Below are 22,822 nucleotides of genomic sequence, written 5' to 3' on the forward strand. Positions count from 1 at the left end.
GTTAAAACTGAGCGTTGATTGTTGAAATGGTGCCACGAAATAAGTTTATTATGTTCGAAGTGATATTTTTGCGTAAAATGTACGTATATAAGTACTTCCAAATCTTATGATTTCATAGGAAATTTTGGTTTTGATTTATTAATAAGATAAAGATAGAAACACACTTGTTGGACGCGAGGTCTGCTGATTTAATAATGTTTAAAATAACAACAAGTTCCGTGAACTTTTATACTAGTTTTTAATAGATATAATATTCAGAACACAATATTTAAAATGTCGATGAGTAAGTACTATGCTTTTATTTGAGTAAGGAACATTTCGGAGTGTGTAAACACCAAAAATTGCGACAAGTTCACGAACTTCACATCGATTAGTCAGTCAATCGGCCATGTTTGTCGGAGCGAGTGGTGTTTGATGCGTTATCGTTGTTAACTACGAAAAATAAATAAATGCAGTTTCTGTGCGATTAAATGTGTGTGCCATTGTGATTTGTGATTAGTGCTGAAGTAAAGTGATAAACCTCTCAAAATGAGTTGGGGAACCGAGCTATGGGTGAGTGAAATCAATTTATTGTTTTTTTTTCCTAGTCATATCTGCAATCGGGTCGGTTAGAATGTTGCTCGGCATTACGGTCGCTACGCCTTTTTGACTCCTTTTATGTGTGCGCACAATCTGAAGGAAACCTGTGCTGTACGAACCCTCAGGCTGTATAACTGGTATGAAATAACTGCGTTGGAATGCACGGAATACGTGTCGTCTGCATATAGTTCTAATACTTACTTCCTTTTATTATTATTATTAGCTAAATCGCTATTATTTGTTTTCTGTTGAATGGGAAATAAAACTAGGTAAATACGTACAAAAATATTACGTCCCACGCTATTATTTATCCAATATTCTTACAACTAACTGTCATAATGATATTGTTTACGACGCTTTGTTGCCATTCTTCATAATATTAGAATGCAAATATAATTATTATATTGGCCTGCCGAAGAGTTCCACCGTTGTATTTTTTATAAGAAATGTGAAAATATTAGTGGTATATAGTTTTTAGTACAGGTTGATCTGCTTGAGACATTTATCTTTGCAGTCAGTGACATCGATAAGTTGGCAGCTTTCAAATTATTAATATAAGTGTGTCATGCTTTGCCAAGATGTTTTTTTTGACAATTTGGCGGTTACACTTCCTGTGTGTGTCACCCTTATATTGGTGTAAAAAATGCACCCTTAAATTTTACGATAAGTATGTTCTTGTAATGATGACAGGTGCACTTTTGTCAATTTGTAATATTATGATATCCCTGAGGCGTACTTGTGTTGAAACCATGTTACAAATAATGTAAGGATCTGGAAAGAATCTACGTCTGATTAAAGCGCAATGAATAACATTAAGAGAGGGACGCTTGGATGATTTGGACATTGAGCGAATGAACGAAGAGAGGAATTTTTGGAGAATATCGACACAAAAGAAGTCGGGACGCTAGAAAAATACATGGCACGATCATGGAAGTCAAATACTTGAATCGGGTCATGTCGAGAGCCAGAATAATAGAATAGGGTAAATATACAGAAAAGTGGAACCCTGTTAGTTAGGCACATTTTATTTTAAAAACACTTTGTATTAGTTAGATAACAATGAGGGAAACAAGTATTTCAATAATTGAAAATGGAAAATAATACATTTTACGAAAAAAAACTAACCTCAAAACGTTCTCATCAACAACAATGGCCGCCAAGTGAAAAATCTATTTTAATTTAAACGAAATAACTATAATTTATTATCTTCCATTTCCGGAAACTGAAATACTTCTCAATAGTATTATTAAATTAAATAAAACAAAATATTTGTTTTTTTTTCAAAAGTGCGAAAACCGTGTTCTGTATATTTATCCTCTTCTAATGTGACTCTTGTGACTTGAAACGTGTCAAATATTTGATTCACTCGATCGTGCCATGTCATTTTCTGGCGTCCCCGACTTCTGCCTTTAATTTTTGTGTTATTAAATAATTATTCTCCTTGGCGAATCTTTTCTAGATCACTATTTTGATAAATCTTTACAACGAATTGGTGTACATTATGAATACCAAAAAATATGCTTTAGATAAATTGAAGGTTTTCCTATCGTTTCGCTTGAGTAGAATACAAATAAAATAATAAATTACTCAATAAAAAATATAAATGTAAACTACTAAGAACAATATTTTTTCAATAGAAATGTATGAACGCGTAAAGTAAACAACTTTTAAAAAATACAGTATTATAGCTAAGATTATTTGTGACAGTTTCACTTGATTATCTTTTTTGCTTTCTTATAAAATTATTTACAAAATAAATAAAAACCAGTTTTGTGCTTGAAATAGAACGTTTCTAGACTCCGTTTGTCAAGTGATTTTAATGCCTATTACCAAGAATATACACATTTTTGGCTTGTAGCTTCATTCCTTTCTTATTTGTAACATGGTTTTAACGCAAGTACGCCTCAGGGATCTCATATTATAAATGAACCTAGAAGAGTATCGAATGAACTAAAAAAATTTTGCTAAGACAGAGTTGTGTTATAGTCCATACTCTCAGCATACCCCTGCGGTAACGGCTCGATAGTTAGTTGTTTTATTATATTGATACATGATTCAAACTTTATATATTTCCGGTCTAATAAATTCTCGTGCCGACCGAATTTTGTACAAAGTTCATTCGATAAGTTAACTAATGGTTTGTTTTTTTTTTTATTATTATTTGTGTAGTAACAACTGTGTCGTAAAAACTTGCTGTCTTAACAGCGGACTTATAAACCTCACTGTAAATAACATGAAACGGGTACAAAAAGCAAGAGTTAACGGTTCCAACTGTTCTCTACCAATTGATCCGTTGCCCACACAGATCTATCTTACAGACAGACAGAAATTAGTATGTTTAATGATTAGGACTTACCTCAAACCTTCCAAGAAATGTGTAACAGTCACAACTACCTTAGAAAGTGTCTGCATGTAATATTATTTTTCTATTGTGTATAGTTAACTGGGTACCTACTTACGTGACTATGGTTCAGTATTTCAAAAAAATTTAGTACAGGTATTAGTCAAGATTTTTACCAGAGAACAACTTGATGAACGTAAATATAGCCATCTCTCATAGCGAGCAGAGCAATTGAAATTCCGGAGCCATAATATTGCTTTGTAGTTTTGTTGTACCTATCACTTGAAAACACATAACATGACGTCATTTTACTGCAAGTAAATTTTGCAGAGAACAATAATTCCACCCACCGACAAGGAACACAAGACAAAATGTAACATTCTTCTGCAATACATACACAACCATCAGACACACTTATCAACCAATAGGATGCATGATCTAGGCAACAAGTTCTGGGGTACTATTTATATATTGACTTAATTTAACGTTTTGTTGTTGTTGAGTTAACGCTTTGTTGAATCGTACAAATTATATGTATAGCGTTGGTAATGTAGTTTTAGTGATTTGTCTTATATGTAGTATTATTTTATGTTACTGTTACATGATTTACTAACATTGTTTCATGGTTTAGATTCTTTGTGTATAATTTTCGATAGCTCACTAGGTATATTATGTTCTTAAAATTCACGTAAAGGGCCAGGTTGGATGTAAAACTTAATAATAGGTAATATTGTTAACGTAATGGTACGTATACATTTGAACAATTACAATTTGAAACTTTCCAATCTTATTTTAAAACTTGCGTCATCGTAAGTTTTGTTGTGATAATTTGAAACCAGTAGAACTATGACATCCACGATTGGGAAATGATATCTGAGAAGTACTCAGCTATCAGTTCTGGTCACTCAACATAGCTAAAATCATATCAAGCAATGTTTTCTTTCTAAATGATCTTTTGCATACATTCCCCTTGTGGGTGTTAAGTCTCCGCATTCCGAATTTCTACAGATTTACGACATATTTCTCTTGAACACTTTAATGTTTAAATTTATAAAATGTACATGTTGTTTTTGAAGGTAATATCTGTACATTTGTAGAGCTGAAATGGTAATTATATAAAATTCCCTCGAAAGAAAAAAATCGCAAAGTAGGTATGCTACAAAAATTATTAAGGCGATGCCATATGTAGTAATGTAAAATCATGTGTTTTTGGTTTGAAAATTTGGTCGCCTAGAAATGTTTCAGATGCTTTAATTAAATACTGCGAGTAGAATACATCTTGGCCTTTGAAATAATCGAGTATTTTTTAGATAAGTCTTTTTATAAACCCAGAAAAAAAATAATGTATAAGACCCATGAAAACTGCTTTAAAGATCAAAATCTCCTACTTACGAACCCATTTTCGGTTATGATTTTATTGTATAATGTGGCAAATTAAGTTATTTATAAAATGATCGAAAAAAATTTAAATATTTATGCCTGAACATTAACAAAATAAAATAAAAGGCACTTTTTGGCCATGTTTTTTTCTTGCATAAATCAAAACAGGCGGATGGTGTTAAGCGGGAATTTAAACCTCATTGCCATCGACGTAAGGGTTGTTATTGATTGCGACTCAATTTAAAATATTACACGACGTAATGCATCGCCTTAAAAACATCTTTTATTTTGTTATTTGACATGTTATAGGTATTTAAAAAAAATCACAGTGTATCTTTAAATGCAACTCTAGCTTTTGTCAAAAGATTTTTTGCTCTATTTTAAACTAGTCGTGTTTTATTAAATACTTCAATTTTCGTTTAATTATTGACGTTTTTAATAATAGCGCACACACGCATCTTCTTTTTGAACGCTTACTACGGAGCCTTAAATATGCCCGGACCTGACCGGTGAGATAATAATGTCGTTTTACGTATTAAAAGTATTTTATGAGCTGGGTGGTAAAAATTTAAATTTTATGTAATTATTAAAACGTGCATTTAAAATTCCAATGAATAAATTATTTATGTCTTACCAGAAATAAGCATAGAAAAACTTCAATAATAATTCCTACCTAACGCTGAATAATGTAATTGTTTTTTTGGTAGAGAATTTAGTTTTCTGAGCAGGTGTCCCAAGGGTAGGTCGAAGGGGACTCAGGTACCATTAAAGGGATAATCTCGTATATACCTAGGTTTATTGTGAAACCGGCCGGTTGTTGGAAACCTAGTTAAAGCAATTTAAAAATAAATAATAAAAAGTAGGGATGATGTTATTCAATGCCGGCTTGTAATTTAGGTGGTAGTCGCTGTCTTGAATCATCTTTCCCGATCAATGGTCGAGCATATTTCTTCCAAGATTCAAACGAATAGAACATAGAAAACTAGCCGATTCGAACGCATTCGAATTTTTTGAATTTTTCTTTAGTAAATAATCCTTACCTTTATTTCTCACCGCTAGATGCTGCCCCCCGTAAAAATTTAATTGAAACGGCAAAATTTATTAAAAAAAATTGTTGAAGATTAATAAAACTGTAATTAAGGTTTTACTGTGATGTTGGAATGGCGGAATAATAGTCGAAAGTCTGTAATTAAAACAGTATATCATCTCGGAAGACAGCTGGTAATGAAGAGAGACCGAACATACATTATATACATACTTAGAGTTGTTGTTTCGATTTAATGGAGTCTCTCTCATACAAGCCTTCATTCGCACGTTAATTACAAAACTTATGTAATTCAAGCGCAGTGAACCCGTGAAAAATCATGGTATATTATAATTATAGGATTTGTGAAACTTTATAATTTGCAAACGTTTATCTGAAAAATAAATGTTTGCCTCAGAATCATTGACAATTTTAGAGACCATCAAAAATTAACCTTTCGAATGAACACCGTTAGTAACCTTGAAAAAATTGTACAACTTTTAATAATTTAAACATAAGAAATACACATTATGCACTTTTAAGTAATTATTTTGGTACCTACTCTATCGCTCGTCTGACTTGTTCGCACGATCAGTTCCAATTTTGAAGTTCAATTTGAAATTTTGAGTTCATTGAACCAGATTTCAATGCAGAATCTCAACCGAAATGTATACTTTCAATAATATGTTTACCGGGAATAAATAATTCGGTGTCTTGACTTTTGTACAGTTCCATCACTATTCAAAGGCTCTGCAGCTCACGATGGGCTGAAAATAGTTGCATTCTAGACAGAAAAAGCTGTACAAATTTCATGACGCATTTAATTCGAGATTTACAAATTCTAACAATGTTTAGTTATCATAGAAAGCACAGCGTCTATTCTCAGTAGGGATCAATTGAATTCTTTGAAGTTAATTCTTATAAACACGAACCTTCAACAATAATAGTTTATTGAACACGAGTAAATAAATAAATAATAGTTTTTAATGTCTGCATTGAGTTCTGATTACACACAGATCAATAGATAGAGTTCCTATTGAAATACAGGTTCGCCTTTTAACCGGAATTTTTAATGTAGTGTCTAATCTAGTTTGTTAAACCTTTCAAATCAAATGTTGTTTTAATGCAACATTCGATAGCTCTGTAAGAATGTAATGCAACCTGCCGTTTCTTTCTAAAATAACATACAGGGTTTTCCAATAAGAGGTGTCATTTTGATATTCAATCGTAAAAGATCAATGTTTTCGTTGCTTGTGTGGCACGTAGCGCCGTTTTGTTGAAAGTAAACGTTGTCCAGATCAATACCATCCAATTCCGGCCATAAAAAATCATTAATCATCTCTCGATAGCAATTCATTCACCGTAACTGTTGCTCCGACTCCAAATGACTCCACCGGACCATAAACCGCACCAAACAGTCACACGTTGAGGATAGAGAGGATTTTCAACAATAACTCTTCGCCATTAATAAAAATGGAACGATATTAGTAAAAATGGAACGATACACGCTTCAACAACGCATTGAAATTATTAAAATTCACTTGAGTGAATCAAATGCAAATCATCTTGAGTGGTGAGTCCCATTTCCACCTCGGTAGCTTCGTCAACAAGCAAAATTGTCGCATCTGGGGCTCGGAAAACCCAAGAGTTATTGTTGAAAAGCCTCTCTATCCTCAACGTTTGACTGTTTGGTGCGGTTTATGGTCCGGCGGAGTCATTGGACTTTATTTTTTTCGAAAATGAGGCTGGAGCAAAGTTACGGTGAATGGATTGCGCTATCGAGAGATGATTCACGATTTTTTATAGCCGGAATTGGATGGTATTGATCTGGACAACGTTTACTTTCAACAAGATGGCGCTACGTGCCACACAAGCAACGAAACCACTGATCTTTTACGATTGAATATCAAAATAACACCTCTTATTGGAAAACCCTGTACAAGTTGTTATTAAAATAGTTTCAGCCGGCCTACGGCGGGTGATTTCCATTTCACACTGGCATTACAAGGGTTAATTAACCCTAGATAACTAAACTGTTTTCATTGTTTCATTGTATCTACATTTTCGTCGAGTGGACTACGCAATAAAACTTGTTACATGGCACAAAAGTAAGGTTTATAATGAACAAATTAAGTACAAATTAATATCAGTCTACACAGTGACCACACATGTCAACATTATGTGGACCACAAATAGCCTTTCTACATCTGGTGCAACGGTGTTTGTTCATCTTCCGGGCCTTGGATGGACACAGGTAGCAAATTTTACGCACGTTTGACGTAGATGGAACCGGAGCTTCTATTGTAGAAGTTTCGCCAACATTAACAATAAATATAAGAATATATGTACCTAAAAAATAAATAAAAATTGTTATAACTAAAGTTTCGTCCAGCGGACGAGGAGATGGTCATAGGGCATGTCCTAGTATGCGTGTGGCCGCAATCGCGTCACATGCTGCACTGTTTACTCAAATTAGGAAGGTAATGAAAGAGTCAAGGTCGGGGAGCGGGGGGAAGTAGGTGATTTCGAATTTCGCCGAGTAGCGCGTCGTCGCCGCGACGAGCGATTAGTTATCTAGGGTTAAGGATTCAATACGTAGAATTTATTTTATTATCTTTTATATTCGTGATAAGTATTTCAGTGAAAGTCGGCTCTGGCATTTGAATAAGTCGACCATGAAAAAGAAAACAAGTAATCATATGTTAAGGTTGTCTTGTAATAGCATCGCGTAGAATGTATAATTTGATGAATTAAGCAGGTCGACGAAACAAACGATGGAAAGTGTTATATTTTACGGACCTGTATACCATAGACCATAATAAGAATTTTGGCCAGCATCTTACCCTTCGATGGTTTGGAAATGCATTCAAAGAACGAACATCATGAATACGTCATGTATTACCAATAAAAGGGCTTCGTGACTGTTCAAAAAAATGTTACCGGACAGCAAAGTGGCCATAACATTTTTTACTCCAAATGTGCTAAGGAATATCTGGTTAAAGTTTGTCGGGTACGTGCTGATACACCCTGTATAACTATTTACAATAGCTCAGTTTGTTGAGCAGCGCCCCGACAAGGCGATGGTCCTGGGTTCAAGTCCTGGATGCGACCGTATTCTGTTTCAAATTTTCGTTTAAAAATCGCTTCCATTCTCTTCAATAAATAAATGGTTAGTTAGAGTTTCGTGCCCATTATTCATTAACATGTATCCGACCAACCTGCCAATTTAACTTTAAGGTCGTCACTCTTACAGTGTCAATAGTCAACACCCCACCAAGACGTAATTTGGACACATAGATAAGTAGATGTAAATTATGTCCGGCATGCATTTATTATTGTATGTAGCAAGCTTGTCACTGATCTACTTTCTCTGCTGATCTGATCCAAGAATATGTATTATGTTCTGCTCAACCCACTTGTAAACGCATTCATACTATTGGCACGGTCGTAATATAGTCAGTAGTGTACCTAGTACTACAGTGGGGCCGCATTTTGAATGTTTTGGGGGGCAATAACTTCGGTGTTGTGTCTCTGTGTAACTCCAGTTCTGAACTGGGAACTGGGACTACCTTCAGTCTCACAACACACCCAATTGGGGATGCCATAGTCTCACTAGCTCCAGACGGTTGGAAACAGATGGCAACTCTAATAGAGACGATAAAAATGAATATTTAACGATTTGTAAAACTTTTAAAAATCATATTGCATTTCTAACAAACCAGTTTTAAATGTAGCACGGTTGGATTAACGACAATTTTCATTTGAAACGTTGAAGATTGGAGGGGTTACTGACTGTAACCCATTCGACCCTGTTATCTTCCGCTTGTTGGCGGAGACAGTACAGAATGTACACCAGGCTTAATGGGTTATTTATGTCATCATCATTACAATACTCAGGCGGACAGCTAAGAACTGGCAACAATAATAATTGTGGCGAAGCCAATTGATGTCCCACACAAAAGTAATTAGTCTAAACAATAAAAGGAAAAGAGTAGGGCAAACTAGACTATGATTGCCCGCTCTCACTTTGATTGTCCTTTTCTCACTAACTTATGTAAATATTACAATGAAATCTTTAAAATCTAATCTATTAGTTCAACATGAAACGACAAACTCTCATATCAGCAGATATATAGAAAGAGTCAATTTTTTTTCAATTTTGAAGACATCTTTATAATCTATATAAATAAATATGTAAAATTTCATTTCAATAATAGTGGCATATATGAATTAAAATGTGACCACGCCGATTGAAACGCTACTTATATCGAACAGACGTTAAGGCACAGACATAGGAATTAATAGACGAGAAGATAATGGCGAGGGGTAAAATCAACTGTTGAAGAAGGGTGAAGAAGGGGGTGAAGGGGGTGAAGCTGACTGTGATTCGTCAATAAATCAATCTGACAGTAAATAGGCATCTCGCATTATAATATCACCATTTACTTCTTAAAAGTAAAATCTGCTTTTGAATGAATAGACATTTTTACATGGGAGCGCAAATTACTCGCCACGTTATGAACAAATTTGCGAAGTCCAAATTCGGCAAAAAAATTCTGTTCCATTTTCAGAGTCGAATATTTCGTTTAAGTATTTAGTTAAGACACTTTTATAAATGTTCATAATTTACTTCCCAGCAACCAACCAGCTTTGTGTTTCGCGTCCAGACGTTTCTCGATGTGATAGTATATGTTTCTACAACTGATCTATATTATACGATGTGAATATGCTTAAAATAAAGTAAAATAATGGTTATATATGGAATGTAATACGACAATTGGGTTTATTCTCTTTTTCACATCTATTTTTACAAGTTTTCATAGCACAAGTCAACATTTTGCCGTGTTATTTCGTAAAATGAACCGATGATGCCTCGACCATAGTTCGCACAAGAATGATGACGTCACGTTTTCAAATTTCACTTGAGGCCATACGCGAGCACAGCCGGCTCCAATGGAACCGGTATGGGGAGTGGGGATAATACGCTTTTAATCACTTAGGGCAGGTCTACTAATATTCATATGTCTATGCGTTAAGGGCTTTCTCAACTAGATTCAAAGAACATATAAGATGTTATAATAATAAAAGCACTTTTCAAAATTCGCAGAGCAATCTCTTAGTGAATAATCACATCCCGCTTGACAACAATGAACTTTACATATAGAAAGAAAGGGCCTTAGAGTAAATTTACTTGAACAATTAGAAATCAATAAAAGAACCAATGACCCTAATTATTACATTACTTAATAAAGTAAGAAAATTATTTATTCCCCGCTTCTAAGTATGTTCACGAAACCTAAACAATATAACACATTAAATAAATTAATAGCTGCTACATCATTATTAAACGTTAATGTGGGGAAAACAGACTTCAAAATATCGTCACCTTAAAGCAATAGTGGGATATCTTCTAAAAATACACTTTTGAGATAAGTATGCAGTTCGATGTAAAATTTTGAGCTCTACATGATGCATTACTGGGATATTTTGTAAAAAAAAAATTGCCAGTGTTACAAGTAAAATCTCAGTATTGAAATGTTCGGTCACTCAGAGCAACACTGAGATATTGATGTTGTCCCACTGTTGCTTTCAAAAGGTCGTTTAAAATACTGAAATAAATTTATTGTCTCACTGTAGCTCTATGGTTTTCAACAAGTTGGGTGATCTTGGAAGAGAAACATAAATAAACTGAAGGTGAATACTGGTCAGGAGTATGTAGCAAAGTCAGGAAAAATACGCAGAGCAAAACAAATTAAGCCTGTACTGTGTACTAATTGTAAATACAAATGTTCTGAATCTGTTTTGGAAGTTGATCGATTAAAATATTTCAATATTTATGATTCCATGAATGCTAGCTAATAGTGGTTATTATTTTGAGAGAGATGGACATAACATACGTATGTGTAAGATTTTTTTATGGCAACCTTAGATATAAGCAATAATACCATAAGCACTGCATTAAAAAAGAAAACAGACAGCTTCCTGCAAAAGGATGATTTAGTTGATGGTGTTATGAATCACATCAACAGCTTTAGTAGAGTGGAATCGCACTATTATCGTGCAGGATCATCTCGGATCTCCAAATATCCAAAAGATGTACAATTTGTACAAATAGAAGTGTGTCTCGGTAGGTCTATCTCTATGTTACACACTCTACATACAATTCAATACCAAATTCAATATATATTTTTTTTAACCAAAAAAGAAGCTTTGTGGATTTTGTGTATAATACAACTATAGTACTGCAAATGAGATATTAGAAAAAATAATAATATTCTGAACACATTCAGAATGTAAAGCTATCTCGACAAGAAAAAGATAAAAACATTACCAAGACCACTGATGATACTGTAGTTGCCATTTATGACTTTCAAGCTGTTATGCCGTTGCCAAATGGCAATATATCTATTTTTTTATAAGAGCAAGTTAAACGTTATAACTTCTGTATTTACAATACCAAACACGACAGGGCCATTGTTACATGCGGCATGAGGGTGTAGCTAAAAGATGCGCAATTGAATTATCTACCTGCGTGTACACATTTTTAAAAGACCTTTGCCAAGGGAAACGGGAAGTGATCTTTTATTCTGATAACTGTGTGGCACAGAATAAAAACAATTTTATTTATTTTCTATGTACATGCATGCACTATGAACACTTGATTTTCAAATCATTACCCATATATACCTAATTGTTGGGCACTCAGAGAACAAAGGAGACTCCATTAATTATTGCATCGACAGAGAAAAGGTCAGGATTTTAAATCAAGGCCTAATATTTATTCCAACGGAGTTAGCGATGATCATAAAGTGTTCCAAGAAGAATGAACCTCGTTATAAGTTAACAGAAATGGAAACAACGGACTTCATTGACTGGAAGAAGGTATGTGAGAATACTGGAAAAATTTTCTCAATAAACATGGACAAAAATAAATGTATTTGGAATAAAGTAAAGATTTTACAGATCACTAAAGACGAATCGTTAGTTATCAAATACAAAAGCACCTACACCGAGGATCCATTTAATCAGAGCATTAACGTGAGAGAGCGACTAAAGAATGTTCGGAATGAGAATAGTATAATTCTAGGACCAGCTTATACAGTTCCACCGAATAAAAATCGTGATTTCTTATTTGTTTGCCAAAGTGGTGTTATACCAAAAAAACCTCATAATTTGTTTTGAATTAATTAATACTGCTAATACAGACTGCGATGTACAAGAAAAAAATAACGATGAAGGTTCATTGTAGGTTTCCAGGGAATCAACACATATTTGTTTTATTTTTTTGTTCTTAAAGTTTTCTGTAAAAAAAATTACATACCTTTATTCTAAAGGTTTTCTGTTATTTTTGATACATACCTACTTTTTATTCTTGGTTTTCTGTTAATTTTGTTACATACTTTTATCCTTAAGGTTTTTCTGTTATTTTTGTTACATACATTATATAACGCTTCTCATAAATAAATTTATAAGCACAAATATATATTTTTTTCATTTTTATTCCACCTTACTATCGTCAATTGTCGTATTGACAAACCATAGGAGTAGGTGGGTGTGTACTGTTGAAAATGTATTTATGATTATAAACATCATGGAAAAACATGCAGAAATAAGAATTATTAATTATTTTAAGCAATTATTAATTATTTAAAGCAATTACTAGCCTGAAACAGTCGTACACATTGAAAAAATCTCCCGAGGAACAATTATTAATTCATTTATCCATCTAAACTTGTAATATTATTACTATGCTACACTGAGATAATTTGAGATGATTACCAAACACTCCACGCAACAGTGAGATATTTCCAGATTTACGTATACTTTGTCAAAATTAGTATGAAAAAATAAATTATTTTTCTATTATTACAATTTTGTGTTGATGTTAAATAATTTACCTCTCTTATACTATATCATTAATCTGCAAGATTAGTTAATTTGATGCTGCTAGAGCTCACGAAAACCTAAAAGTCCTATTATCTCAGAACAGCATTTTTCAAGATATCCCACTATTGCTTTAAGGTGACGATATGAAGAACATGAAATGAAATATATGAATATGAAATCTATCCCCAATCTAATCCCCACAGGATATGAAATCTATTGTCACAATTATTTTATCAGTAAATCGGTTTAACCAGTAATAAATCATTTTAAATTGGGAGGGGGTAAAATAGAATCATATAAATAAGTCGTCTAAACGTGGATAAAACCACAGTTTGAAAATGGCCTTGAAAGCCGAAACAGCTGTAACAATAACAAAAACCAAAAAATACTTGCAGAACTTACTAATTATATTATTAAATTTGATTTTAATTAAATTTAAAAAAATGTAAATATTCGTTTGTTAACTGAATATTTATTTCATATAGAATTTAAAAGATTACAGTTTATGAGTAAACTTTAGATCCAGCTATCTATCTATATAAATAAAAATGTAAATGTTCGTTTGTTCAACATCTTAAATCTCCAAAAGTTCATAACCGATATCGCTGAAAATTTCAAAGTTTATTCTTATTAGTGCCTGGAGTGTTTAGAGAGTGATTTTAATGGTAGAAGAATTCGGAGACGCCCGAGGAAGAGAGGCATTTGTTGCGATATATTTTATATTCTCATACAAATAAAAATAAAGACAATATTAATAGTTACCATAATTCATTTTCCATGTAATTTAATTGTATGCTTTACATTACCTACTTCACAAGGTGTTAACTGTTCCGAGGTAGGTGACAGGTATGTATACTAAAATCTATTTCCATGCCATGTTATTGCCAGATTTAGGAAATGTTAAATTTAGATAAATATTGATATGAAAAGAAGGAGGGAAACTGTACATATTTAGACATGGTTTAATAAGACGACGATTAGATTAATGTGAAGAGAAATAATAAAAATATGAAGTGAAAATGAAATGCAGTACTATAAGCAATGAAAATAACAAGTTCTATTTCTTAAGGTCTCCAATTATTGATAATAACACAAAAGAAATAAGTGTGTACCATCTTATGGTTGTTTTATTCAAATGGATGAAGCCCCAGTTTTAAACAGAGTTTTTCAAAATCTAACGTAAACAGTGACCTTCCTCTTGTTTTAAAGGTCAAATGTGTAAAATCGCACCAATCTCGGAATAAAACTGTAGATTTGTAAACTAATCAAATCCACGCCGTGTCCCAGCTTCTGCCACGGGGCCTCCATTCACATCTCCTTTATATAAATAGATAGATGTCTAGAAGATTAGAGGTCTATATAGAGTTTCAGTATGCAAAATTTTATCCGTCGATATTAATAATTTTTTTTATCTAATCACTGAAGTAGGCAATTACTATCATAATTGTGATTATTACTATGAACAAATGGGCAATAACTGTACATTGAGCTGTATTTTTTTGTTCAATTACTTAATCCTTCAGAACATTTATCACATTTGTTCAGTTTGCAATGTTTTCTTGTGTATTTGAAATGCACTATATAATCTTATTTTTTAATTTTCCGTAAAAAAAATACCGTTTTAGAAACTAGATATAACTAGGAATTATCTTTCCGATGTATGCATTTTAAATAATAAAATTTTAATATAAACGTGAAAAATATAGTAAAATACTGAACATTTGAAAAAAAACCTAACTGTCCACTGTTGTTGCTAACCACATTTTTACTTAATTTTTACTCCAGCATAGAAAAATTGAAAGAACTCCATATTTCGAAAACAAATTCGTTTCGCTTGGGGAATTTGTAAGAAAACTGCAACTTCACTTTTATCTCGTTCATATAAAAAATAAATAAGAAATAATTTTTAAGTCAAACCGATTGTTACGATAGCAGCGCAAAATATAAATGATTAATTTTAGCTAATTTTAGGATTTTTTTTAATGGATTTAAGCAAACTGGAAAGAATTATTATTTCTCTTTCTAACTTCAAAAAAATATCTATTTACATATGATAGAAAAAAAAAGATAAAAATACTTTTATAAAGTATGGACGCCCGGTCATATATGCTGGAGGGGTTATGGTGATATAATCGATAGACGGTTTTGATAGGTAATTTATTAAATATTATGCAACTGTTTATTGTTTAGTAATGTGGTGGGTAGCAAACCTATACCTATTCAAAGTTAAAATTTTCTTAACCCTTTCATCCCCAGTGTTAATTCAAATTAACACGAACTTTTTGATTTTTTTTTTACCGTAACGGTAGCGATTTAGAAAAGCCATGTTTTTTTTTCTTGTAGCTTGTAATCTTTTCTATGCCGTCTATTTTTTCCGCTCTGTTGAAATCCTTATTCCCGCCACAACAACGATAAATATTTTGACATCTGCTGATGTGAGTTTCATCGAATTTCTGCCATTATTGATTACTTCATTCAAGGTGAGATATCAATATTTTCTACTCGAATTACAAATATTTTAACGCATAAAGATGTGTTCTATAATAATAACATCAGTTCAATTCACTGTTCACAGTCATTTGCCAGAATATTGTAAATGAATTTCAATGTTCATTCAAATTAACACTGATAGTGACGGAAATGTTTTCGACTAGTATGGCGAATTTTCAAAGATTATTATCCTAGATTATTTATTTATTTCTAAATGAATTTTAGTTAAAATGTTATTTGTTTTATTTATACCTTAGAGATCACTACATTGTAAATGTGCATTTTTGACATGAAACAGTTATTTGTGTTATGTTTATTTTAGCTTACTATTTGAAAAATACCCTCTGACGTCCAATGTTAAGCCAAATTAACATAGAATAATTTCTAAAAAAAAAATTAAATACCAAAAAATTTCAAATAATTTTCTGAGGTATTATCAAGCAATACATATTTAATGGTAACCGGATAAATCATCACAATGATAATTCATCACATCTTTAAAAAGTTATATGAAGTCATGGAAAGTAATGAAACAAAAACTTTATTAAGGTTAAACGCAACGCTCGTTGTATTCTACGTGTTCACAGATGGCGTTAATTAATTAATTTTGTTTAAATACGCTTTTGCAAGGTATTGCTTTACAATATTAAGACAAATCATTTGTTTGCGCCCGTATATACGCAATATGAATATGAATCAATAGTTTTGTCCGTTTAAAGACTTAATTCTTTCGAGAAAGGCACACAAATACAATATTTTACCGATGATTCAATCCAATATTGTATTTGTATGCCTTTCTCGATAGAATTGAGTTTTTATATGGACATAACTATTTATTCATATTCATATTGCGTATATGAGGGCGCAAACAAATAATTTGTCTTAATTGTAAAGCAATACCTTGCAAAAGCGTATTGAAACAAAATTAATTAATTAACGCCATCTGTGAACACGTAGAATACAACGAGCGTTGCGTTTAACCTTAACTGGGTTCTGTAGGTTACGTTAAAAAAAATATTTCATCGTTTCTAATGACTTTATATCACATTATAAAAGTGTGTTAATTGTCACTGTGTTGAGTTATCATGGAACCGTATTTTATATATGTGAAAACAATAATGCGGGTGTGAAAGGGTTAAGTGGGCAATCATTACCTATTTTACCCTACTACGTTTGTTCTATTATTAGGTCGGTTTTATACTAACGGTTGTAAAGGGTTAAGTTTGTTCATTTCATATTATTTGTGCCATTTCGTAGTATTAGATTTTTAAGTGGTGTCTGACCAAACACCTGGTCGGAAGAACAGCTAATTATTGTTGACTTGAAATGCACACGTAAATGAATTTTTATTTTTAGCAATTGCTTCAACGCTTTATTTTTAAATTTCTTGTTGGTAGGGAAGCGGTGCTGACACTGCGCGAGTATGAGAAAGGAAGAATAGTATGTATGAGTGTGTGCCAAGACCGTGTTGTTTAGCAGTCCGTCCTCTCTGCCTACCCCTGCGGGAATACGGAGTGATGGTCAATTAGTTGTGTATGTCACCCTGCTCTGCTTTGAGTGGCTTTGAAATTTAATTTGATTAATTTGGGCTATTTCACAATTTATTCATTTATCATAGTACCAGCTGTACCCCGCCACGCGTTGCTGCGGCTCAGTATGTTTGTGCAGATAGAAAAACAAAAGCGTTTTTGTTTTTACGTCCAACAGATGGCGCTGATTTTTTTTTCTTCAAAAAAGTATCCTTGTCGAACTGAATACGCTGTTTTTCAAAAAACATGTTTTTACCTGTCACAGGTGACATCTTTATGGTATATGTATATTAAAACACTCGAGTATTTAAATGCAACTTTGTGTCAAAATATCAAAACAATCGGTGGGGAAGTTTCGGAGATTTTAGATTTTGAACAAACGAACATTAACATTTTTATTTATAGATAGATAGATTGTATGTATATTTGCTGTACGTTCCATAGTGGTAAGTACTTTCAGTATCGCCCTGGTCGAAGACAAACGTCGGGAATCAAAACGTTGCTTGAAATGGTTTTGGCCGTGTTTAGTTACCATATCTGAATAGCCAGTAAATTCCTCGTCTTATTCCCCTCACCATCACCTTTTAAGCCTCGCAACATTCCCCAATAATTGGGGATGCCATATTTTCATTTCTTATGCCCGATTAACATATTATAAGAAATCTTAACAGTAATTTAATTGCTTTATCTGATTACGGTATGCATGAGACTTGACAGACACTAGTTGTAGGAGGGAGGAAACACAGAGGCCGGCAAATCGTTCGACAGCTGAGCTGTTGAACTCAAGAACGAGTCGTAGAAGCGACCCGTTCTCATGTGACAAATGTCAACCGTGTAGATAATATTTAGGGCACACAATACATTATTTACCGATAATGTACCGGTTCCGAAGGGATCAATGACGCTAGTTCCCAGGAGCATCTTCCACTGTAATACCGATTGAACATGGATATCTCACCTACCTGACGCCTGTGCTTTAAAGATACCAATCAGTTTGTTACGATCTATCAAACGTAACGTCCGTTTCTGCAGTAACTTAACACATCTGCCCTGACGATGGACACTGGAACGCTGTCCGAAACGTTGGCTAAAGAAGGAGGAAGCGCAACACGGCATAATAAACCAAAAATTAAGAGGAAGCTGCAAGCCAAAAATGTGTATATTCTTGGTATACCTTATATTGTAGGTAATAGGCATTAAACTCGCTTGACAAATGGAGTCTAGAAACGTTCGATTTCAAGCAAAAAACTAGTTTTTATTTATTTTGAAAATAATTTTATAAGAAAGCAAAAAAGTTAATCAATTGAAACTGTCACAGATAATCTTAGATATAATACTGTATCTTTTAAAAGTTGTTTCCTTTACGCGTTCACACATTTCTATTGAAATAATGTTTTTTTAGTAGTTTACATTTATATTTTTTATTGAGTAATTTATTTTTTAATTTGTATTCTACTTAAGCGAAACGATAGGAAAACCTTCAATTTATCTAAAGCATATTTTTTGGTATTTATAATGCACACAAATTCGTTATAAAGATTAATCAAAATAGTGATTTAGCATTAAGCTTCGCCATAATCACGACAGTATCTCTAGTTATTTGTGTGGAATTCTAATTTTAAAAAGTCCACGCACCACAATTATAACTTCAGAACCAAACTAGTCAGATTTGGAATAATAATAAATTTGCTCGGCCCCTCTCTCATTAGAAGCAGAATTTCTCTTGTCTTATTATTTGTAGTCAGGGGATTCCTATTGGACGGGAGCCAGACCAACTGACCCTGCACGGTCAACAACACAACACAACACGACACTGGGGAATACGCAGAGATAATAAGTATATCGGAGTGGTAGATACCATCTCTCAGTATCGCCCTAGTGAAATACCACCATTCAGAATTGAAACGTTACTTTTAAAGAAAGACAAACAGACAAAAATCTACTACTACCAGCACAGTAAGCAGTACGTTGTGATAGAGGACTTAGCTAGCCAAGGAATTGAACACACTACGCCTGGGTGAGACCCAAACGCGATGTCAACTCAGCCACCGATCGGTAACATACATTTGGAAGGCGAGTTTGTGTACACGGACAAATCGTACTGTTATTAAATATTAGTCGATTTAATAGGAATCTCTTTAAATCAGGATTGCACGCCTTTAACGAATGAATTGATAGGTTTCCTAATAAACTTAAACACGAATACTATTGCGATGTCTAAATACGTGTTCATAAAAAATATAATATTTTTCCATTTTTCTCGGTGTTCTGCCGCCCTGAGAACCTTTTTTATATTTCAACCCGTTAACGCTACGTTTGTTGACTTAACGTGGGTGCCTGGGTTCATGGGGTGAGGTTTCTCCAGATCTTGGCGGCGAACAACTGAGTGCGGGCCTGATCTGGAGAGGCCGGTTGACGGAGACCCTTCGACCTCTCCAACTGGATTCTCTCGACCTATCGCTTTGCATCGCAGTGGCAAGGATGGATTCATACGTCAGTCACTCCTGGACACACTGACCCCCAGATATCTACTCACCCCTCAAACGTTATCCTTCCCAGAACCTCAACTCCTTATTTACGTCTTTGAAGGAAGTTATTTTCTTCAGGTCCTCCTGTGGGGAGTTTATGTTTTAAAAAGCGTGCGTCGTTCAATATGTGTACCATTTTACGAAATAACGAATTGAAAAGACAACTCGTTCTGATGTTGTCGACAAAAACTACTATTTATTTCGCTGTTATAATAATAATAATAGTAAGTGTTTTTTTTTTAACATATAGAAATAATGATATCCTCAGTGGGATATCCCGTGCTGAAGATTTCATTTACATATTATGTATAATTTAATTATAAGAAAATTAATATTACAACAATGTTACATATGAATTTAATTATGAATATATATCATGTAGTATAATTTTTTTTTTTTAATAATTTTAAAATAACTAAGATAGTGTTTTTTGGTATAGTTCAGTTGATTCTGTTTTAATCTGTGTTTGATATCAGTATGTTTTCTATTTCAGATCTCCCTATATTAAGTATCCAGCTTTTTATTTGAGATTTAAAAGTTAAAATGTTGAGGTTTTTGAGTGAGAGTGGTATTTTACTGTAGAGTTTAATACTATGATATATGAATCTTTTTTGCCCAAAAGTTGTATTAGTAGTTATTTGTTGGATAAGTTTTTGACCATGAGATCTAGTGTTTCTATTGTACGTGTTTGTTGTTATTTCTTGGATTTTGTACTTATGAATGTAAATGAGTATAGTTTTAGAATATAGTTGTTTAATTGACATGATGTTAAGATTGGTGAAGATTTCGTCAGTGCTAGTTCTTACAGGAACTGTCAGTATAATTTTCATTATGGCTTTTTGAGTTTTAATTAGTGGATTTCAATCCTCTTAAGGTTCTCACGGACGCGCAGGGGATCAATGCTGCCAATTCCTACAGAGATTATCTTGTCTTAGAGTAAAATTCGCTTTGGAAATGGCTTCAAGAAGCTAAGTCCCTGCTATTATTTTTTTTTTAATAAAGCTGATTAATTTAAACATTATTAATGTATTGGTACCAGAAATTCACTCCTGTGTATTTTCGTCTTTTACACGTAGAAAATGATCCTGTTAAAAAGGGATAGCATGCTAATTTCCTGATAAAATATTTGTCACTCAGAATATATCGAGAACACGTGTTCTTTTCCTGATAAATATGACGGAATGCGTCGATATCAGTATATCAATATTTGTATGGTCCGCCGTTCTCACAAAACGTTCGCTTTTAACTGATACATTGTTACGAACTCTATCAATTCATTCGTTAAAGGCCTGCAGTCCCGTTTTTAATAGTTTTTTGACCAGATTTTTAACAAATAACAAGTAAATTATTCAGGTCGAATTATTCGTTTTCTTAACAATGTATCAGTGACCGGTCGGTGGCTGAGTTGACATCGAGTTTGGGTCCCACCCTGGCGTAGTGTGTTCAATTCCTTGGCTGGCTAAGTCCTCCATCACAACACAAGATGAGATTTTCGTAACCCGGTAATGTTTGTTTTTCTTTAAAAAAAAATAACGAATTATTTACGAGGACGGCGGAACAAGTGTTCATACAAATATTAATAAATAACCTTTATAAAAATCTCAAACGAACACTATTATAAAAGTGCATTAATGTGAGGGTTTTTATTAGTTTCTTCTAATGTTAATTAAGTCAATTCTATTTTTATTTTAAAAACATTACAAAATTGTTAATTTAAATGGACAATTAACTAACTAACCATCACGCTGTTTCCCCGCAGGGGTAGGCAGAAAGGACGGACCGCCAAACAACTCGGTCACACCACACACTCCATGCCTCATTCACATTCATACATCGTCTCATACATACTCCTCTATTATTCTGACTCTTGACATGGCGCGACTCAAGTATCTGATTCACTTGGTCGTGCCATGTCTTCCTCGGGCGTCCCCGACTTCTGATACCATTCACATTTGCATCGTATATTCTCCTTACACTCCTTTCTTCACTCATTCGTTCCACATGCCCAAACCATCTAAGCATCCTTTCTTGATGTTACTCATTACGCTTACATCAAGTTTGCACTCTTTGCGGATCTCCACATTCCTCACACGATCATACATGATTTTATCACATATACGCCTCAGGGATCTCATTTCAACAGCACTCAATCTACTTTCATTCTTTCTTTGCCAGTTCCATGCCTCACTTCCATACATCAGGGTAGGTACCAGCACTCCATTGTGGACTGCTAACTTCGCTTCTTTAGACAATTTTTCGTTAGCGCCAACTGCGCTCAGTCCTCCATTAATTGAGTTACCTGCATTTACCCTTCTTTCAATATCTCTGTCAGCCTTCCCATCTCTCTAGAACATACTTCCTAAATACACAAACTCATCCACCTGCTCCAAGTATTCCTCATTCCCAACTATATTGCACACTTTTTTCGTACTCTCTCTTTCAAACACCATTACTTTAGATATAAAAAGTGGGTATCAACGCCAAACTCGCTCATGTAAAGAAATATTATACATTTCTTCTGAACTCTCTCCAACATGCATGAACACTTGACCTGGTGTGTACCTCAAATTACCGGCCCATTTTCAAGTCTACTCCTTACTAAGTAATTGATTATAGTTATGGGAACCCTGCTATCATCACCACAAGTACTGACAGGGATACAAAAAAGAATCTGACACTACAGTTTGTTTTTCTAATAAACAAAGTCAGCCGACTTCGTGACGGCAACTACTTCCTATCATCGCAAGCGATTGCTGGAAGATTGCCAGAAACTGGATTGCAAATCATTGCGTAGCCAGAGAAAAAGTCGCTCACGACAAACTGTCTGTCTTGCGCAAGACTTTTACGCACTCCAATAATTTACTCTTACGTTTGTCGGCTTGACCCAATGAGCTAACGGTGACATGTTTTGTTTGTTGCCACATCGGATCATTTTGGCAACAAACACCTATTAACGAACTGAGCCCTCATCAGATTAGTGGAAACACTCACCAGGCGTTTTATTTACTGAGTCCATTCGTATTATTAATGTTGTCTGAATTATTTTATTTTATTTGAAGCGGAG

At 33.6% G+C, this 22,822-nt stretch overlaps 1 protein-coding gene across 3 annotated transcripts in view; it reads left to right on the forward strand.

Annotated features, from left to right (window-relative positions):
• Positions 1 to 381: 381 nt before the first annotated feature.
• Cip4 (formin-binding protein 1-like Cip4) overlaps positions 382 to 22,822 on the forward strand; it is a 287,732-nt gene continuing 265,291 nt past the window's right edge. For all 3 annotated transcript variants that reach the window (XM_089643468.1, XM_089643469.1, XM_089643470.1), the window contains exon 1: positions 382 to 552. In XM_089643468.1, the coding sequence (XP_089499594.1) occupies positions 529 to 552 (24 nt within the window). In that variant the 5' untranslated portion in view covers positions 382 to 528. The remainder of the gene's footprint in view (positions 553 to 22,822) is intronic.

The sequence above is a fragment of the Hesperophylax consimilis genome, chromosome 19 (assembly GCF_061612785.1).
Source record: "Hesperophylax consimilis isolate HC1 chromosome 19, BYU_Hcon_1.0, whole genome shotgun sequence".
Taxonomy (NCBI): domain Eukaryota; kingdom Metazoa; phylum Arthropoda; class Insecta; order Trichoptera; family Limnephilidae; genus Hesperophylax; species Hesperophylax consimilis.